The 19816-nt window shown below is 44.7% G+C and overlaps 1 protein-coding gene across 1 annotated transcript in view; it reads left to right on the forward strand.

Annotated features, from left to right (window-relative positions):
- The window catches only part of EFCAB8 (EF-hand calcium binding domain 8), a 58422-nt gene that overhangs the window by 12485 nt on the left and 26121 nt on the right, over nt 1–19816 (forward strand). The window contains exons 3-9 of the mRNA XM_035122016.3: nt 1643–1823; nt 5114–5232; nt 7877–7980; nt 11957–12125; nt 13246–13351; nt 13798–13882; nt 18981–19093. Of these exons, the coding sequence (XP_034977907.3) occupies nt 1643–1823; nt 5114–5232; nt 7877–7980; nt 11957–12125; nt 13246–13351; nt 13798–13882; nt 18981–19093 (877 nt within the window). The remainder of the gene's footprint in view (nt 1–1642; nt 1824–5113; nt 5233–7876; nt 7981–11956; nt 12126–13245; nt 13352–13797; nt 13883–18980; nt 19094–19816) is intronic.

Consider the following 19816-nt stretch of genomic DNA (forward strand, 5'->3'; position numbering starts at 1 on the left):
GCAAAGCATGTGCGTTAGATTCGCTAGAATCTCTATAACAATATTACACTTCCTGGCAAAGGTCCCCTTTGTCCCTCTTAAAAGAAATACACAACACAGTGTTTATAAAATAAGATAGAGTTTACTTACAGTTTCATCCTGAGTTACAGCATAATCTCAGAAAGGCAGGCTTGCTTAGAAAAGTTACAAGTACATATATATCTAGAGACTACTTAGTAAAGTAAGACTCCATTTGGTCTCACTCTTGGCTGCAGGCCTAGAGTGAGAACCATGCTAACTGGAGATTCTCTGGAGATGTGTTCCCATCGAAGGAGGAAGTAGCTAAGAGAGAGAGTGATTGCAGGCTAGGGCTTTTGTCTAATCCAACTCATTTGCATGTCTGAGGGAACAGGAACTGACCTGTAGTCAGGTGTCCCTCCAGGTGAGTTCCTGTTAGTGGACACTCTAGGAACTGTTGTGACTTGTCTGCCCCAGTGTTCCATCCCACAATACTCACCAACTACATGTCCCAATGGAAAATCAGGACATGCCTCTTTCGGGGCTGCAATCTCGCCTGAGAGCATGGCACCCCAAAATGTGATGTCCTGATTAAATCACACACCCTCCAACATTTCTCCGATGAAAACAGGGACGTTCCATTCCATAAGGATAATTTTACTATTTACACCCCGCCCATCTTACCGGGTTGCCCCAGCCACTCAGGGCAGCTTCCAACATAAATAAAAAAAACATAATAAAACATGAAACATTTTTTTTTTTAAAGTCCCTGTACAGGATTGCCTTAGACGGCTCTGGGTTCGGATAACTCGATAAGCTCCAACATTTCTCCAATGAAAATAGGGACACCCTAAGGAAAAGTGAGATCACATAGCAACTGGGACGGCTACTCTAAATCAGGAACATCCCTGGAAAATAGAGACACTTGGAGGGTCTGAAACAGGGACAGTTGAGGGGCCTGTGTTTTCCTCTAGGCATCTGGTTGGCCACTGTGAGAATAGGATGTTGGCAAGGTGGGCCATTGGCATCATCCAGAAGCCAGCTCTTCTTCAAACCCTCCCCCCCGAAACCCACATTTTAAAATTGGATTTTAAACAAATACAAATACAATAATCATTCAACACTCGTCCAGCAGTACAGCTAATGATGCTTGTTTTATCCATTGCCTCGAGACATAAACTTACACATTCAACATTCAAGCATGTAAACTCTCCGCTGAGAATATTGAGCAGTCGGTCTCGATTTTAGCCATGAATATAGTTCAAGAAAGGGGCCCACTTTTCTTGGAAGGTGCCTCTATTTGATATGCCTTCAGTTACTCTCCTGTGAGACACTCAGACGTTGCTGTATCCCAAATATTATTTCCCCCTATGTTGAGGGGTATTTCAGCCTGGTTCTCCCATTGCTGAGCTATCGCCAATCGTGCTGCGGTCAGTAAGAAGCCTGCTGTGGCACAAGGATAGGAGGGCTAAGGCAGGATTTGGAGAAAGGGGTTGGCTGCAATTGAAGAGATAATGGAAATTAACGAAAGGGCATTCCCACCAAACCTGAAGAAATGGACCAATGACTTAGGGAAACGGCAGATAGCTCAGGCCCTTTCTTCAAAGGGCACGCAGAGTAATTATGGTGTCTTCCTTCTTCCCAGCACAGGCTTCCGGGTCTCCTGAGCATGTTGGGCCCGGTGTGCTCATCCCACAAGCAGCTGATAAAGGCTGCCGGCTTGTACGATGAAGCTCGCTCCAAGCAGGTGGAAGAGCAGATCAACTATGACCACTTGCGGAAGCTGGAGCGCATGTTCCGAGAGGCGGACACCGATGGCGGAGGAGGTGAGGCTCCTTTTTTTTTTTTCATTAGCGAAAATTGCTTGCAAAAATGTGTATATAAGCCAAAATTCAGATTCTGTACATCTTGGCTGTACAGGTTTTTCTTTTTCTTTTTTCGTTCTTAGATTTTATTTGAAGTTTTTAGAAAAAGAAGTAGAAACTAGAGAATAAACTTACAACCACAATCATTCAAAATAATTCAAATTACAAACACAATCATTTTGCTTTTATATCACATTCTCAATAATTTTCCAAGTACCACCCTCTACTTCCCTCCCCCACGACTTCCCCTCACCCATGTGAGATCTTATTGACATTTTTTTATTGTTTCTTGTTGTGTTAGCAGTTATTTATACTTAATAGTCATATCCTTTATAATATCATCTTGTATCCTTTTGAGTCTTTCATTTTATGTTTCTGTTAAACTTAATTTCCATATCCATATTTTTTCATATATATCTCTACACACTCCCACTCTCTCTTAATTTTTTGCTTGGGGAAGCCCCTAATTGATGCCGTTAATTTTGCCATCTCCATAAATTCACAGATCTTAATTCTCCATTCTGATAATTCTGGTATTTTTTCTGTTTTCCAATTTTTTGCCACTAGTAATCTAGCTGCTGCTGTCACATAGAGGAATATATTATTTTTATCTTTGGGGATATTGTTGGTTATTAAGCCTAACAGATATGCTTCTGGCTTTTTGAGAATTGTGCTCTTAAATATTCTTTTCAACTCATGTATTTTGGTCCAAAATTGTTTAATCACCTTACACCCCCACCACATATGGTGCATTGTTCCCACCTCCGCTTTACATCTCCAACAAAGGTTTGAATATTTTTTTATAGATCTTTGCCAATTTTACTGGGGTGAGGCACCAACGAAAACACATTTTTATTACATTTTCTCTTATCAAATAAAAAGCTGTGAAATTTATGTCAACACTCCATAATTTCCCCCACCTATCTAAATGTATTGTCTTGCCCAGATCTTGTGACCAATTTATCGTTGTTTCTTTTATTACTTCATTTTTCAATTCTCACTCAAGGAGTAGATTGTACGTTTTCGATATATATTTTTTTATTTGACTGCAATAGTTCTCTTTGCAATTTAGAAATTTTCTGCTCAAAACCTGTTTTTTTAATCTTCGTTAAACAAATGGACTCTTTGATGATATTGTAGCCAACTATTGCAGTAATCCTTAATCTCTTCATATGGTTTTAGTTTTACAACACCATGCTCTTTTATTAATAATTGTTGGTATGTTGGGCATTTCTTTTCCATATTTTTTTTTACTGCTAATACCTCTGGTGGAGACACCCACCAGAGTATCCTTGGTTCCAGTAGGCTACTTTCTGTGGGCTACTTTCAAACACACACACCTTTGCAGATGCTCCATACAGCAGGGCCATCACCCCATTCCTCACCTGCAACTCACCAGTTTGGGAAGCCACACTTGGGTCTCTGGTGGATTGGGAAGCCAGCTCTGTTGGGAGGCTATATATTTATTTTTATCTGTCTCCTAAAATGTATACACCACTTGGTTGTATATTGCGTTTTTCTCTTGTACATTTATGCTGTGAGCTGCCCTGAGATCTTTGGAGGAAGGGTGGTATACAGGGCCGGCTCTAGGTAGACCCCTGGTGGCAAAGCCGCGCGAAAACCATGCTCCGCCCCTCAGCACCAGGGCATGTGACCTGCTCGAGACTGCCCTGGTGGTATACAAATTTAATTGACAGTGATAATAATACAGTAATAATATATAATTATATAATTTTGTTGTTTAGTCGTTTAGTCGTGTCCGACTCTTCGTGACCCCATGGACCATAGCACGCCAGGCACTCCTGTCTTCCACTGCCTCCCACAGTTTGGTCAAACTCATGTTCGTAGCTTCGAGAGCACTGTCCAACCATCTCGTCCTCTGCCGTCCCCTTCTCCTAGTGCCCTCAATCTTTCCCAACATCAGGGTCTTTCCCAAGGATTCTTCTCTTCTCATGAGGTGGCCAAAGTCTTGGAGCCTCAGCTTCACGATCTGTCCTTCCAGGGAGCACTCAGGGCTGATTTCCTTCAGAATGGAGAGGTTTGATCTTCTTGCAGTCCATGGGACCCTCAAGAGTCTCCTCCAGCACCATAATTCAAAAGCATCAATTCTTCAGCAATCAGCCTTTTATATAGTATAATAATATTAATAATACACCGACACCTCAAAGCGATTAAGAAAAAGGCAACACAGAAAACCCCCGAGAACGATTTACAGCAGTGCTTTAAAACTTACAAGAAGTTGAAACACTAAGATGGATTAAATTCAACCAGGTGCTTGGCTCTGCTGGCTTAGTACTTCTGGCACGGAGCAGCCGCCACCCTCCAAGCTTCCAGGCTGAGTCCTTTCCCCTGGGGCGGCTGAGGATCTGGTCCTTCTGTAGGCAAGGCAGGTGTCCTACCAGCACTGGGGGGCCTTTCCCTCAGGTTTCTCCTGGTCTTGGTGCCCCTTTTGGTTGCAGAGGAACCTTTTGTGCCTGGGGAGGGGAGCTCTTATTATTATTATTTAAATAATTTTTTTATTCATTTTTTTAAAAAAAATATAAACATCAGTTCAAAATCCAAATATCGAGATTGCTCTGAATCTCCTGACTCCCCCCCCCCCATCCCTTCCATGGGTCCTAATGTTAGTATTTACAACTGCATATCAATATTTATCCAAACTTTTATCCTTCTAAATTTCCCATACTTTCCATTACTTTACAAGTGTGGTTAGAATCCTGCTAATGTTCTAACCCGCTTGCAGTGGTCTCATAAGTAAATGATAAACTTTTTAAAAAAGTTTCTTGATTTCTGAGCTTCCCAGTTAATTTTGCCATTTTGGCATAGTCCTTCATCTTGGTTTGCCATTTTCTTTTTGGGGCGGGCGGGCGGGGGGATGTTCTTTCAGGACTGGACATGGAAGAATTCCGAAGCGCCTTGAAGACATTTCCAATGAAGATATTGATGTGATTTTCTTTTTTTCCTTCTTTGTGTTTTATTGAAGATTTTATTAGACAAACAGATTCTTAAAATGCATACAATACCATCAGAACAACATTCACTATGTTATAAAGATTATAGAGAATATAAATATGAAAAGAAAAGAAGAAAGAAAAAACAAAGAGGAAGAAGAAGAATGAAACTGTGAATAAAGGCAAAGACATAATGATATCCACGGTTTGAACCGGCAAAGAAAAGATCCTTCCGACTATACCCGTTGTACTAATTTCCAATTAAACTATTATTTACACAGTTGCTTTCCTGCCTTTCAGGACTGGACATGGAAGAATTCCGAATCGCCATGAAGAAGATCATGGGGGACATTTCTGAAGAAGATATTGACGTGATTTTCATGAAGGTGGACACCAACTGCGACGGATCTGTGGACTGGGCAAGTGCCTGCTTGCGTTCGTTCTGCAATGTTTTGAAAAGTCGTTCTGCATAACTCACTTGGTTTTGGTTTTGCATGGCACAGGCGGGGCGAGGAGAGTTATTGCAGGGCACAGAAGATGCTCAGCCCTCCCTGAGAAATCTGACTTGGCCACCCTCTGGCTTCTGGTCTTCGTGCTGTAAAGAGTATCATTGCTGCCCTCAGGGCTAGAAACTTGCTCTGCTGTTTTTAAATGGTAGCTCAGATAATCAGGATGCTGAATGGCACGCCCTGTGTTGCACACCCTGGGCATTTTTTTGTGCTCCTTCAGCATCCTATAAATGGGCTGGTCTATCCTTTGGCCTCGGCTGATGGAAGTTGCCACCCAAAACTTCTTGAGGGCAGCAGCTTGGCAAAGGCGGCTCTAAAACGCTTGTAGTCTTTTCCCATTTGGGTCTGCGACCCCCGCTCCCAGCAATACCTTTTGTTTGTAGCCCCCTGTCCCTCCCCTGCCTTAGTTGATTTCCCGACGTTGTCCGCGTGGCTGCCTTGTAGATTGTAAGCCCTTTGGGGCAGAGGCCTGTTCTCTGGTGCTGCATTTTTTATTTTTTATTTATCTCTACAAATTTGTATACCGCTTGATCATTTATGAAAAATGAAACAAAGCCCCTCCGCCCGCCCCCCCCGCAAAGTGATAAGGAACGAAAAATGCAAATAAATAAAAGATGAACCTCGGAACAACAACAACAACAACAACAAATTAATTAATTAATTAATTAATTAGAATCATAGAATCATAGAGTTGGAAGAGACCACAAGGGCCATCCAGTCCAACCCCCTGCCAAGCAGGAAACACCATCAAAGCATTCTTGACATATGCCTGTCAAGCCTCTGCTTAAAGACCTCCAAAGAAGGAGACTCCACCACACTCCTTGGCAGCAAATTCCACTGCTGAACAGCTCTTACTGTCAGGAAGTTCTTCCTAATGTTTAGGTGGAATCTTCTTTCTTGAAGTTTGAATCCATTGCTCCGTGTCCGCTTCTCTGGAGCAGCAGAAAACAATCTTTCTCCCTCCTTAATTGTATAACCAATTTATTTATTGTTTATACCCCACCCATTGCCTGGCACCCAACAGAACATTAAAAGCATGATAAGAGATCAAGCATTAAAAACTTCCTTAAACACGGAATAAATGTTTTACAGAGTAATAGAATTGGTGTTGTGGGGGAGGATGAGTCTGCAAGATGCTCTGGCACCCATTTGTTGATTTCCTAGATGTGTGGGGGGCAGAAGGTATGGGAGCAAGCTTGCCAGTCTAAGCCCTCTGTCTAGACCAGCCTTTCTCAGCCTTGCGGCTCCCAATGTCGTTGGACTACGACGCCCATCATCCCTGACTCGCACAGGGCTGCCATACATCCAAATTCTCCTGGACATTACCAGCATTCAAAAGGTGGAATTGATGTCCAGGGGGAATTTACGAAAGGCAGCACTTTGTCCTGGATCTTAGGCAAGTCAATCGAAAAATTGTGTGTTTTTTTTGGCGTTTTTGTAAAAAAGAAAAGAAAAGAAAAGCAGCTCTGCAACTGTGGGGTTTGTCTATAAAAAGCTCAACAATTTTGGTGGTTTCCTACCACCTCAACAACTTGGGGTGTCCTGGCTTTTACATTTTGAAATATGGCAACCCTAGGCTAGCAGGACGAATGGTCAGGGATGATGGGAGTTGTAGTCCGACAATATCAGGGGTCCCAAGGTTGGGAAAGGCAATAGTAGTCAAGCCTAGGCAAAGAAGTCACCCTAGAATGAATGGGTGGGCCTTCCCCACCCCCTAGCTCCTAGGTGGAGAAGGCTGGGAGCTGGAGATGGAAATACCTGCTTACTCTGTACTGGATCCAAAGCTGAGGCGAATGGAGAAGCAAGATCTGTTGGAGAGGGGTCAATGGCCTGAGCCTCTCCATCACAGAATCGTAGAATTGTAATTGGAAGGGACCCCGAGAGTCATCTAGTCCACCTTCCTGCAATGCAGGAATCTCAGCTAAAGCGTCCATGACAGATGGCCGTCCAAGCTCTGCTTGGAAACCTCCAAGGAAGGAGAGTCCACAACCTTCTGTTCCACAGTCAAATAGCTCTTGACGTCGGAAAGTTATTCCTGATGTTCTGTCGGAATCTCCTTTCTTGTAACTGGAAGCCTTGGGTTCGAATCCTACTGTCCAGAGCAGGAGAAAAAAAGCCTGTTCCCATCCTATGCTCAGGTTCCATATTTGTGTAAATAAAATAACAATCATAAAGACAAAACAATCATGCTCCTAAAGCAGGATTTCCCAAACTTGGGTCTCCAGCTGTTTTTGGTCTACAGTTCCCATCATCCCTGACCATTGGTCCTGCTGGCTAAGGATGAAGGGAATTAATTGTAGTTCAGCAACAACTGGAGACCCAAGTTTGGGGAACTCTGTCCTATAGATACCACAGTCTCCACTGACCTTTATCCCAAAGAAACCAAACTTGGGTGGGGGCCTAGAACTCAGTCTTTCGCCGCTCAAAGATTGGGGTGGCATGTCAGAATGGGACCAGCCGGGTTATATATTAGCTGGGCCCGAGAGAATCCTTGGGAAAGCACCGTGCAGGCGGAGCGAGTGAGAATAGCCATGGCAATTTCCTCTCCCTGCAGGAGGAGTATCTGAATTACATGCTGCGTGAATACAGAGGGAAAGACGACATGCTGAAAAATAAGGTGCTTCCAGAGTTCCAGACGACCATGAAACCGGTTTCCGTGTAAGGGTCCCTTTGTCCTCTGGGCAGGAGGGAAGGGGTTAAGGCCAGGTGGAGCTGCCATTCCCAGAGCCGTCCCTCTTCCCAGGGGAATTCCCTGGGAAATGCAGCAGGGGAGGGGGGAATAGGGTGTGTGCCCCCTGGCAATTTAATAATAATAATAATAATAATAATAATAATAATAATAATAATAATAATAAATACCCCACCCATCTGGCTGGGTTTCCCTAGCCACTGTGGGCGGCTTCCAACAAAATATTAAAAATACATTAAAACACCAGTCATTAAAAACTTCCCTAAACAGGGCTGCCTTCATGTGACGTCTAAAAGTCAGATACTGTAGTTGTTTATTTTCTTGACATCCGAAGGGAGGGCGCTCCATCACCACCTAAAGGTAAAGGGTAAAGGGACCCCTGACCATTAGGTCCAGTCATGACCGACTCTGGGGTTGCGGCGCTCATCTTGCATTATTGGCCGAGGGAGCCGGTGTACAGCTTGCAGGTCATGTGGCCAGCATGACAAAGCCACTTCTGGCGAACCAGAGCAGCACATGGAAACGCCGTTTACCTTCCCGCTGTAGCGGTTCCTATTTATCTACAGTGGAACCTCGGTTTATGAACACCTCGGTTTACGAATTTTCGGTTTACGAACGCCACGGACCCATCTGGAACGCATTAATTCACTTTCCATTACCTTCAATGGGAAAGTTTGCTTCAGTTATGAACACTTCAGTTTATGAACAGACTTCGGGAACCAATTACACCCATGCTTCAGGTTAAGTACGCTTCAGGTTGAGTACTCCACGGACCCATCTGGAACGGATTAATCCACTTTCCATTACTTTCAATGGGAAAGTTCGCTTCAGTTTAAGTACTTCGCAGACCGTCTGGAACAGATTAATCCACTTTCCATTACTTTCAATGGAAAAGTTTGCTTCAGTTTATGAACGCTTCAGTTTATGAACAGGCTTCCAGAACCAATTGTGTTCATAAACTGAGGTACCAGTGTACTTGCATTTTTGACGTGCTTTCGAACTGCTAGGTTGGCAGGAGCTGGCTTGCATGACCCGCTGAGGAAGATAATAGCACGATCAAATTCAAGACACGAACGATCAATTGCACGTTTTCCCCCAAAACCCAATCGAAACTACTCAGTTTAATTAATTTAACAAAACTGAAGGAAGTGACCAGCAAGACCAGCTTTTCAAACCCTGAAAGCCCCCCCCCCACTGCTGCCCTTGTCCCCCCTACGCCACCCCCTGGGAATCCCACTGCCCCCTTGTGGGGTGCTACCTCCCATTTTTGGGAACCCCTGGTTTAACTTCTTGACGGAGGTGGTTTCCCCGTTCACCTTTCAGACAGATGTTGCCCCTCCTGGTCCCCAGGAGCAAAGGATTCCTGTCCCGCCTGAGATGGAATGTTGCTCTTCGCCCTCTAGGGATGAATGCAAAATCCAACCCTGCTCTCGATGACTTTGCAAAAGGCCGCCCTGAGATTCTTGTGCAACTCTCCTATTACCTCCTACACCCCGTCTTAAGTCTGCCAACAAATACAGACTTTGTGGCGTCAATGGCAAACATTTTTCCCCCTACAAATGCCAACAGTGCCCTTCAGCTCTCTATATTGGACAAACAGGCCAAACCCTACGCCAAAGGATAAATGGACATAAATCTGACATCAGGAACCACAAGACAGAGAAACCAGCAGGAGAACACTTCAATCTCCCAGGACATTCTATACAAGATCTCAAAGTAGCTGTTTTATTACACAAAAATTTCAGGAACAGACTGGAAAGAGAAGTTGCTGAATTGGAACTCATTACCAAGCTTAAAACCATGGAGCCACCTGGGATGAATAAAGACATTGGATTCTTATCTCATTATGCATGATCAAACTTTCTTTAGCGCCTCAGCCCTTGCTTCCCCCCCCCCAGGACCAATTGCAGTCATCAGCAGTCGTTAACAGCCATCTACAGGTTTACCACTCCCATCAGCCCATCACCCATTCCCATCACCCCCACCCTCTGAATATACATAAGGGTTTGGTGGATTCTGTTTCAGTGTATCTGACGAAGTGTGCATGCACACGAAAGCTCATATAAAAATAAAAACTTAGTTGGTCTTTAAGGTGCTACTGAAGGAACTTTCCCCCCCTGTTGGTGTCCCCAGTTGCTGCTATTGTTGTTGTTGTTGTTGTTGTTGTTATTATTATTATTATTATTTAATTAGTATACCGCCTTTCATCCAAAGACCACAGGGCGGTTTACAAAATAAAAGCACAAAAATATAGCTGCTGTACATCTCTGGAAGTTGAACGTTTGTGCATGTTTTTAATGTTAAATTATGTTTCTATATATGCAGGAAGCTTCCCCGAGTGGCCGGGGCACCCCAGCCAGTTGGGGGGGGGGTACAAACAACAAAATCATCATCAACACAACCATTATTACACTATTTGTACCCCACCCATCTGGCTGGGCCTCCCCACCATTTTGGGGAGCCCCCAGCAGACTATCAAAACATAAAAATGTTTCAAGAACCTGAAATCTCACTTTCTGTTTATTTAATTTGTATACCGTCCTTCATCTGTAGACCTCAGGGCGGATCACAACATAAAAATGCAAGGTAAAAAACACAAACTACACAACAAAAACAAAAGTGTACCAATAAGCCCTCCCACAACACATTTAAAAGAGCATCAGATGTCAATCAGACAAAGGTCTTGTTGAAGAGGAACGTTTTCGCCTGGTGCCTGAAGGTATAGAATGAAGGTGCCAGGCGAGCTTCTCTGGGGAGAGTATTCCACAAAGAGGGAGTCACCTCAGAAAAGGCCCTGTTCTTGTGTTGCCAGCCTTCCGGGTGTCTCATGGAGGAGGCACAGAGAAGGGCCACAGAAGGTATTGCAGGGTGTGGGCCAGTTCATCTGGGGAGAGGCGGTCCTGGAGCTATTGTGGTCCTTGCAGTACTCACTATTTTGTGACTTTTTGGTTGACCCTCATAAAAGGGAGAGGACGAGATTTTGCGTCTGTGATGCGGAAGGGCAAAAGGGCAGGCTGATGGCGCCAGAAATTGAGGAGGCTGAGCACAGTCATGAGGAGGAAGGCTCACTTTGCAATTTAGATTAAGAGGTGATTCTGTGCTGGGACAGACAGGACACACTGATGGGAACTTAGCCTGGGGTTAGTTAAGACAAGCCCAGAGCTTTCCTGGATGGTGGAATTGCTTTCCACTTGGACTGAAATGAATCCTGTGCTCTCCATGGTCTCAAAACGCTCACCTATGAATTATGATGGTGAAATATACTCGGAGTCGAGAGTGAATTTCATGCTCTTTATTCAGCTCATAGTCATCAAGGAGGAGAAGAATGGCTCTTTTCCCAAAACCATCTGCTTATATACATTATTTACACAATGGGCCTTGCGTGATTGGCTACTTCAGGGCTACACCTGTGGGCCAATCAGGTTGCAGATTCACTTCTGCCAGCCGCCTGATTGGCTGCTCCTGCAGGCCAATCAGGTTGCGGATTCACTTCCACCTGGAGTTGGATTGGGTAGCTCCTGCGGACCAATCAGACTGCTGATTCTGAATCCTATTGTTCTAGGATTCAGCTCAGTACATAACAGATGGCAAATGCTCCTTTGCCCTTGCATGGTTTTCTGATCTCACAGGAGGACGGATCTCTTTTTTTTTTTTAATAAAAGCATTGATATGCCACAATCACAAAACACATCAAAGCGGCTTACCGTGGTAAAAAACAGATGCCCTACAATAAAACCATAAAAACAAACTTAAAAACAGTTTAAAGGCAAAAAAAGGTTAAGCATCAATACGCTGTTGCCGGGAGATGTACTCTTAACTGCCTGCAGAGGCCTGACGGAATAAAAAAATTATATGGTTTTAAGTTTGCTTGCTATGTTCCTAAGCACAGTATACCGCATGTGTCTGTAGCTGTTTTCTTCCTTCCCCCTCTTCCTTTTCCTCCAGGGCTCACTCTGAGGAAATCGTCAAGATCCAGTTTTTCCCAAACCAGAACAGGGGGCTTTTGGAGAGGGCAAGGAAAAGCCGCTCGCCGCCTGGGCGATTCCTGACCGTGAGCAGGGACGGGATCTTGCAATACTGGAGCGACACCTTCAAAAGGCTTCGTACTGTTGTGGTAGGTATGGAGGACTCCCTTTTTCTCTCAAGTCTCCAAGAAAAACCAAGAAAAAATGCAAAGTTGAGGTACTAAAGCAATTCACATCAACTGCCTAAGCACCTAGGCAGGCTTGTCTGAACAATAATGTTCTTAGCAGGTGCCGAAAGGAATACAGCGAAGGCGCCTGCTTGAGATCAATAGGCAGGGAGTTCCAAAGTCTTGGTGCTGCCAGACTAAACAACGGAGTTCTTACAGGAAGGGTTCCAAGTGGGGCCTGTCGGTAGTGCCATTTCCGCCGACCGAAGCCTTTGAGGGGTCGTATATGGGGTAAGGTGATTTTGTAGGTCAGTTAGTCCCAAGTGGGCATGTTGTTCCGCCATGGCTGGTGGCATTCAGAGAGATCTTTTCAAAGCCAGGATGTGCTCCAAGGTGGGGTTTAGTGAGTGGAAAGCAAATGGAATTGCATGGTGGCTTAACATGCTTCTCAGGGCTCCTCTAGAAGACCTACCGGTACTTCCAAAACCTTGCACCTACCGTAGTCCTCACTGAGCATTTGTTCTGATTTGAATGTGTGAAGGTGGCATGACAATGATCATCCACCCTGATTTGCATGAGGGGCGTTTAACACTTCTTTGCGTTAGTCATCCTGCACTCGCCAAAACATTTCTCCTTTATTTTCCAAATGGCAAGAATGTAATTAAAAACAAACAAACAAACCGCAACCCAAAAAAGGCAGATTTGCTGTGATAGAAATGCTTTAATATACAGTACTTTAAATATGCAATCCTAGCCTCTCCCTAAATGCACGTGGGAAACCAGCATGCAGGATCCCTGCTTCCTTGTTTCCCTGCCCTCCAAGTCAGGTTCCACCCTCCCCCCGTACACCCACCCAGTTCTTCTTCATCTTCCTCCTCCTGTCTTGGAGGAGCAGTATGAGGCTCCTGACATGAAATATGTGATTTGCAAACAGCAGACCTTCCCTCCCTCCCTCCCTCCCTCCCTCCCTCCCTCCTTCCTTCCTTCCTTCCTTCCTTCCTTCCTTCCTTCCTTCCTTCCTTCCTTCCTTCCTTCCTTCCTTCCTTCCTTCCTTCTCCCCCATCACTTTCTTTGCTCTGTGAACCCTTCTTTCTCTATGCAGCTGGACCAGACCAAAAGACGTCACAGTTTGAAACTCTGGGTGATTGACATGGTATGTCTTACCAATATCAACTTACTGGCGATTGCAACGACAGACCAGGATATTGGTAAGTGCAGAACGCAAAGGGGAAGGTCCCCCGCCCCCGATTGCCTTGCAATCCCTGCTTCCCCAAATAAAGTGTGTGCCTCTGTATGCTGAGCTTGCAACCCTTTCCCTCAAATTACGCACCATGCAGCCATGAGTTCCACAGGTGGGTTCTGAATTGTGTCCAGGGGGACTTAGTTTTAGTGAGTTCTGGACTTCTGAGTCAACTTCCCATCAGTTTCACAGGGGGAGCTGTGGGGAGAGGGAGAAGATGTTTGACTGGCTCATCCAGTGGTGCTTGGTGTTCGTGAATAGAGACTCTGGAGGTCAAACTCTGATGCCGCTTCCATTAAGCCTCCAAAGCACAATGCCTTTCAGTGGAGTCAGTTCAGACCTGCAGGCTGGGAATCAGAGTGATGCTCGCACAGCCCTCGAATAAAGTGTTCTGCTTTCCCTCTTTCCACCCAGAGTTCTTTGACATTGGTGGCAATAAATGTGACCGGCTTTTCACTCTCGTCGACTTGGAAGGATGCGCCACCGCTATGGACTACTGGTACGTCAAGAGAAGACAAGGGCCATTTCCCTTCTCACCCTCCTCTCACCATCTCCCCAGACACAGGCTGCTGGACCAACCCCAGCCACAACCAACACTCATTTTCCAGACCCAGCCTACACTAACCATCGACACAACCACACTTGGCAATTAGAATTATGGGGGCTGCCCAGTTGCTGGATCCCCTCTTCATTTACGGTGGGAATGGGAAAAAGCACAAACCTTTGGTTCTGCGGTTTTTAAAGAAAGCAATACAATTTTCGAATTGTTGTATTATCCCTTCTCCCCCGTTCGCACTGTTAACTACTTAATATACATAACGAAGAGCTAATTGTTCCTTCTTGTTTTTTGGGGTGTGTGGCCACTGGAGTTGCAATGGCCCGCTTCAGGAGAGATCTAAATGGAGCCAAGATTTCATTTTGGCATTTCACAATTTGGTAATTGCTTTATTAGAAAAGTTGAACGGCAAACTACACGTCTCTAGGGGACAATGCAAAAAAAGGATAGATATGCAGAGGTCTGGTTTGATTTTATTGAGTATGTCAATATGGAAGAACAAGGTTTGTCCCTTCCCTCTGCTTATCAATGGAATTGATTGATTCAATAACATGCTCATATTCCTATTTAAGATTCGTCACACTCATGAGAGTAATGGGTTTTTATATTATCCTATGTTTAAAAGTATACCCAGCCTTCCATTTTGACTGCACCAGCCTGATGTGTTCAGTATTGTTGCCTGCCACCCCAATCTCCGAGAGGGGAGAGATTCCAGGAGTTCCTTGGGTCTGTGTTTCCTTTGGAATGAGGGACAGCGGAGACGGGGGTGTCTTTAGGATTTATGTTTTATTTACACATACATGCAAGCTGAGCCTACGATAGAGAGGCTCACAGCATCGACACCCCAAGAAGATCTTGTTTCTCCCATAGCTGCAACCTTGGAGTCAAACGGAAATCAAGCATTGCTCTCTGATCCTCTTTCCAGCTTGCTCCTTTGCTTGTAAAGGAACCCTGAAAATTCTTTAAACTCTGACTTTATCTGTTGAGGGAGGGCCCCTTAATCCTCCTTGGCTCACCACCCAGACTATCAGCTCACCAGGAGGCTAGGCTGGCTATTGCAAGAATTAGAAGCCTTGATTAAATTCTAACACTTGCTGGATCCAGGGATTAGAGGGTTCTGGCACCCAGCTTAACACCCCAGACTCATAACAGCATTGTTGTTGTTGTTGGATGGTGTTAGCCCAATGATGTGTTTTCTTTAAGTTGCTTTTCTTGCTTTTTATTTTATTTTAAGGAAAATAAAAGTTTGCAATTGGTTGCTATGGGGCTTGCTCCGAGGTGGGAGATCGGAGCCACTGGAGCAGGGGAGATGTTAGCCAGCTGGGTTTCATTGTGAAAAGTGCAAAGCTGGGGAGCTGTGTCTGTGGTGAGTGCATGGGGCATCTTTGCACTGAAAAGGAATGTATAATTTATTTATTTTTTATGTATGCTACCACTGCGGCAAGAATTCTGATAGCCCAAAGATGGAGGGAGGGAAGTCATGAGCTTGGTGGAGCAAATGCATTTGATTGATTATTGTAATGTTGTTATATTTTATGAGTGCCTGGCGTGCTATGGTCCATGGGGTCACGAAGAGTCGGACACGACTAAACAACAACAATGAAAATAATAAGAATATATTTTTTAAAATAAAATAAAAAAAATCTTACAAACTCCTCCCATTCAGTCAGCCACTCTGCCCCACAATCTTACTGAATCACCTTTTCACCAGCCACCCTCTCCCCGGCAATTGGTATTCAGGGATAGGCTGCTCCTGAACAAGGAGGTTCCATACAGCTGCTGTGACTCGTAGCCCCAGGTAGATCTGGGCTGGATGCTTTATTTTATTTACTAAATTTATATACCACCCTTCACCCGAGGATCACAGGGCAGTTTACAGTTTAGAAATGCAAAAATAATAACATAATAGCAATCATGATTCTAGATTCAGGTAGGTAGCCATGTTGGTCTGACACAGTCAAAATAATTTTTTTAAAAAAAATATTGTCCAGTAGCACCTTAGAGACCAACTAAGTTTGTTCTGGGTATAAGCTTTTGTGTGCATGCACACTTCTTCAGATACACTGAAACAGAAGTCACCAGACCCTTATATATAGTGGGAGGGTGGGGTCATCTGCATACTATCCCTTGCTTTTTCCTGTAGGACTAATTGCAGTCATTAACAATCATAGAATCGTAGAGTTGGAAGAGACCACAAGGGCCATCCAGTCCAACCCCCTGCCGAGCAGGAAACACCATCAAAGCATTCTTGACATATGCCTGTCAAGCCTCTGCTTAAAGACCTCCAAAGAAGGAGACTCCACCACACTCCTTGGTAGCAAATTCCACTGCCGAACAGCTCTTACTGTCAGGAAGTTCTTCCTAATGTTTAGGTGGAATCTTCTTTCTTGAAGTTTGAATCCATTGCTCCGTGTCCGCTTCTCTGGAGCAGCAGAAAACAATCTTTCTCCCTCCTCCATATGACATCCTTTCATATATTTGAACATGGCTATCATATCACCCCTTAACCTTCTCTTCTCCAGGCTAAACATACCCAGCTCCCTAAGCCGTTCCTCATAAGGCATCGTTTCCAGGCCTTTGACCATTTTGGTTGTCCTCTTCTGGACACGTTCCAGCTTGTCAGTATCCTTCTTCAACTGTGGTGCCCAGAACTGGACACAGTACTCCAGGTGAGGTCTGACCAGAGCAGAATACAGTGGTATTATTACTTCCCTAGATCTAGATGCTATACTCCTATTGATGCAGCCCAGAATTGCATTGGCTTTTTTAGCTGCTGCATCACACTGCTGACTCATGTCAAGTCTGTGGTCTACCAAGACTCCTAGGTCCTTTTCACATGTACTGCTCTCAAGCCAGGTGTCACCCATCCTGTATTTGTGCCTTTCATTTTTTTTTTGCCCAAGTGTAGTACCTTACATTTCTCCTTGTTAAAATTCATCTTGTTTGCTTTGGCCCAGTTGTCTAATCTGTTAAGGTCATTTTGAAGTGTGATCCTCTCCTCTGGGGTATTAGCCACCCCTCCCAATTTGGTGTCATCTGCAAACTTGCTCAGGATGCCCTCAAGCCCATCATCCAAGTCATTGATAAAGATGTTGAATAAGACTAGGCCCAAGACAGAACCCTGTGGCACCCCACTAGTCACTACTCTCCAGGATGAGGAGGAGCCATTGATGAGCACCCTTTGGGTTCGGTCAGTAAGCCAGTTACAAATCCACTGAATGGTAGCATTGTCTAGCCCGCATTTTACCAGCTTCTTTACAAGAATATCATGGGGCACCTTGTCAAAGGCCTTGCTGAAATCAAGATAGGCTACATCCACAGCGTTCCCTTCATCTACCAGGCTTGTAATTCTGTCAAAAAATGAGATCAGATTAGTCTGACATGACTTGTTTTTCAGAAACCCATGCTGACTTTTAGTGATCACAGAGTTTCTTTCTAGGTGCTCACAGACTGTTTGCTTAATGATCTGCTCCAGAATCTTTCCTGGTATTGATGTCAGGCTGACTGGGCGGTAATTGTTTGGGTCCTCTCTTTCCCCCTTTTTAAAAATAGGGACAACATTTCCCCTCCTCCAGTCTGCTGGAACTTCGCCTGTTCTCCAGGAATTTTCAAAGATTATTGCCAGTGGTTCTGAAATCACCTCAGCCAGTTCTTTTAATACTCTTGGATGTAGTTCATCTGGCCCTGGAGACTTGAATACATCTAAACTAGCCAAGTATTCTTGTACTACCTCCTTACTTATTCTGGACTGTGTTTCCCCTGCTGAATCATCTGCTCCATATTCTTCAGGTCGGGCATTGTTTTCTTTTTTTTTGGAGAAGACTGAGGCAAAGAAGGCATTGAGGAGTTCTGCCCTTTCTCTGTCCCCTGTTTGCATTTCACCATCTTCTCCTCTAAGTGACCCCACTGTTTCCTTGTTCTTCCTTTTGCTACGGACATACCCATAAAAGCCCTTTTTGTTGCTTTTAACCTCTCTGGCGAGCCTGAGTTCATTCTGTGCTTTAGCTTTTCTGACTTTGTCTCTACACGTGCTGGCTATATGTTTGAATTCCTCTCTGGTGATTTCCCCCCTTTTCCATTTTTGGTACATATCCCTTTTAAATCTTAACTCAGTTAAAAGTTCTTTAGATAGCCACCCTGGCTTCTTTAGGCACCTTCCATATTTCCGTCTCATTGGTATTGCCTGAAGTTGTGCTTTTAATATCTCTCTTTTAACAAACTCCCAACCATCATGAACTCCCTTCCCTTTTAGTATTTCTGTCCATGGGATCTCACCCAGCGTTTCCCTAAGTTTTCTGAAGTCGGCTTTCTTAAAGTCTAGGATTTGAGTCTTGGTATGCTTGGTTGCTCCTTTCCGCTGAACGATAAACTCCAGAAGAGCATGATCACTCCCACCTAATGATCCTGCCACTTCTACCCCACTAACCAGGTCATCAGTATTGGTTAGGACCAGATCTAAAATGGCTGATCCTCTTGTTGCTTCTCCCACTTTCTGGACAATGAAATTGTCTGCAAGGCCAGTGAGGAATCTGTTCGACCTTATGCTCTTGGCTGAGTTTGACATCCAACAAATATCATCAACAGATGTCGTCAACAGATTTACCATACCCATTGAGCCAATCGCCCATCTCCTACCACTTTTCTGAGGAAAAAACCCACCCTCCCACTATATATAAGGGTCTGGTGACTTCTGCTTCTGTGTATCTGAAGAAGTGTGCATGCACACAAAAGCTTATACCCAGAACAAACGTAGTTGGTCTCTAAGGTGCTACTGGACAATTTTTTAATAATAACAAGCAAAACACACACACACACCCACACACACACCCATTACTTTATGCTCCTGCCTTGTGGCCAGAGGAAATCTAGAGCGATGCCCATTTTGGATCCCAATTCCAGCGCTCTCATCTGCTACCTGGAGCAAAGAAGCAGGCAGAGCTTATGTCCGAGGCTGACCTGCTTCCCAGGTAGGCCAAGCTCTCACCTGTTCTGCACCTGTAGGTTTTGGTCTTCATCCCTTTTCTTTTCCTACCTGAACTAGGACAGATGGGCGCAAAGCGATATTCTCCGTTGGAGACGTGAAAGGGAACGTCCTGATCTTCACCTCATCGGATGTCGTGGTGAACGGGCTTTTCAATATCCGCGGCTACATCGGTGAGCCAGGCTGGTCCAGGCTGGTGCGGGGGACAGTTCACAATACTGGCCAGGTAGAGGGGGAGCTGCTGTCTTTGCTGCTGGTCCCTGAGCCTCCACAAAAGGGGTGCAAGTCGACCCTTATGGAGATGTTTGATCTTTGGTGCTCCCCCTTTTGCCGAGCACTGACATGTTCCGGTGCAGAGCTTTCATTTCAAATGAGAGAGAGAGAGAGTGTGTGTGTGGTAGGAATGTCTTTGCAATATTTGCTTTATTCATAAGCTGAGCTTCAGTGGTAGCAAGTAAGGACTCTGACAAGGTTGCAGATCCATTACCCCAGATCAGATCTTCAGAGAGAGATTGCTTTTGTTTACATGTAATGCTATGCCATGGTTTACTAAGCTACAGGTCTATATGGCCTAACATCATATGGGAACCCTGCCCAATGTCTTAACTGTTTGTACTGCCCACAAAGCACAATCTGAAGCCATGGTTTGTTGCTGGCTTGCAAACCTTGACCTGTAGTGTGCGAACCCAGTTGTGACTCTTTAGTCGTGATGCCTGCATTGCAGGGGGCTGGGCTAGATGACCGATGGGGTCCCCTTCCAGCTCGACAATCCAATGATTCTGTGAACTATGGTTTGTTTGGACACAGAGGCGTAGCAAGGTTAGGTGGTACCCGGTGCGGAAAATTTCTTGTCAACCCCCCCCCCCACATTCAAATTACTAAAAGAAGGAAAAAGA

This window comes from Zootoca vivipara, chromosome 7 (genome assembly GCF_965207765.1).
Source record: "Zootoca vivipara chromosome 7, rZooViv2.hap1.1, whole genome shotgun sequence".
NCBI lineage: Eukaryota > Metazoa > Chordata > Lepidosauria > Squamata > Lacertidae > Zootoca > Zootoca vivipara.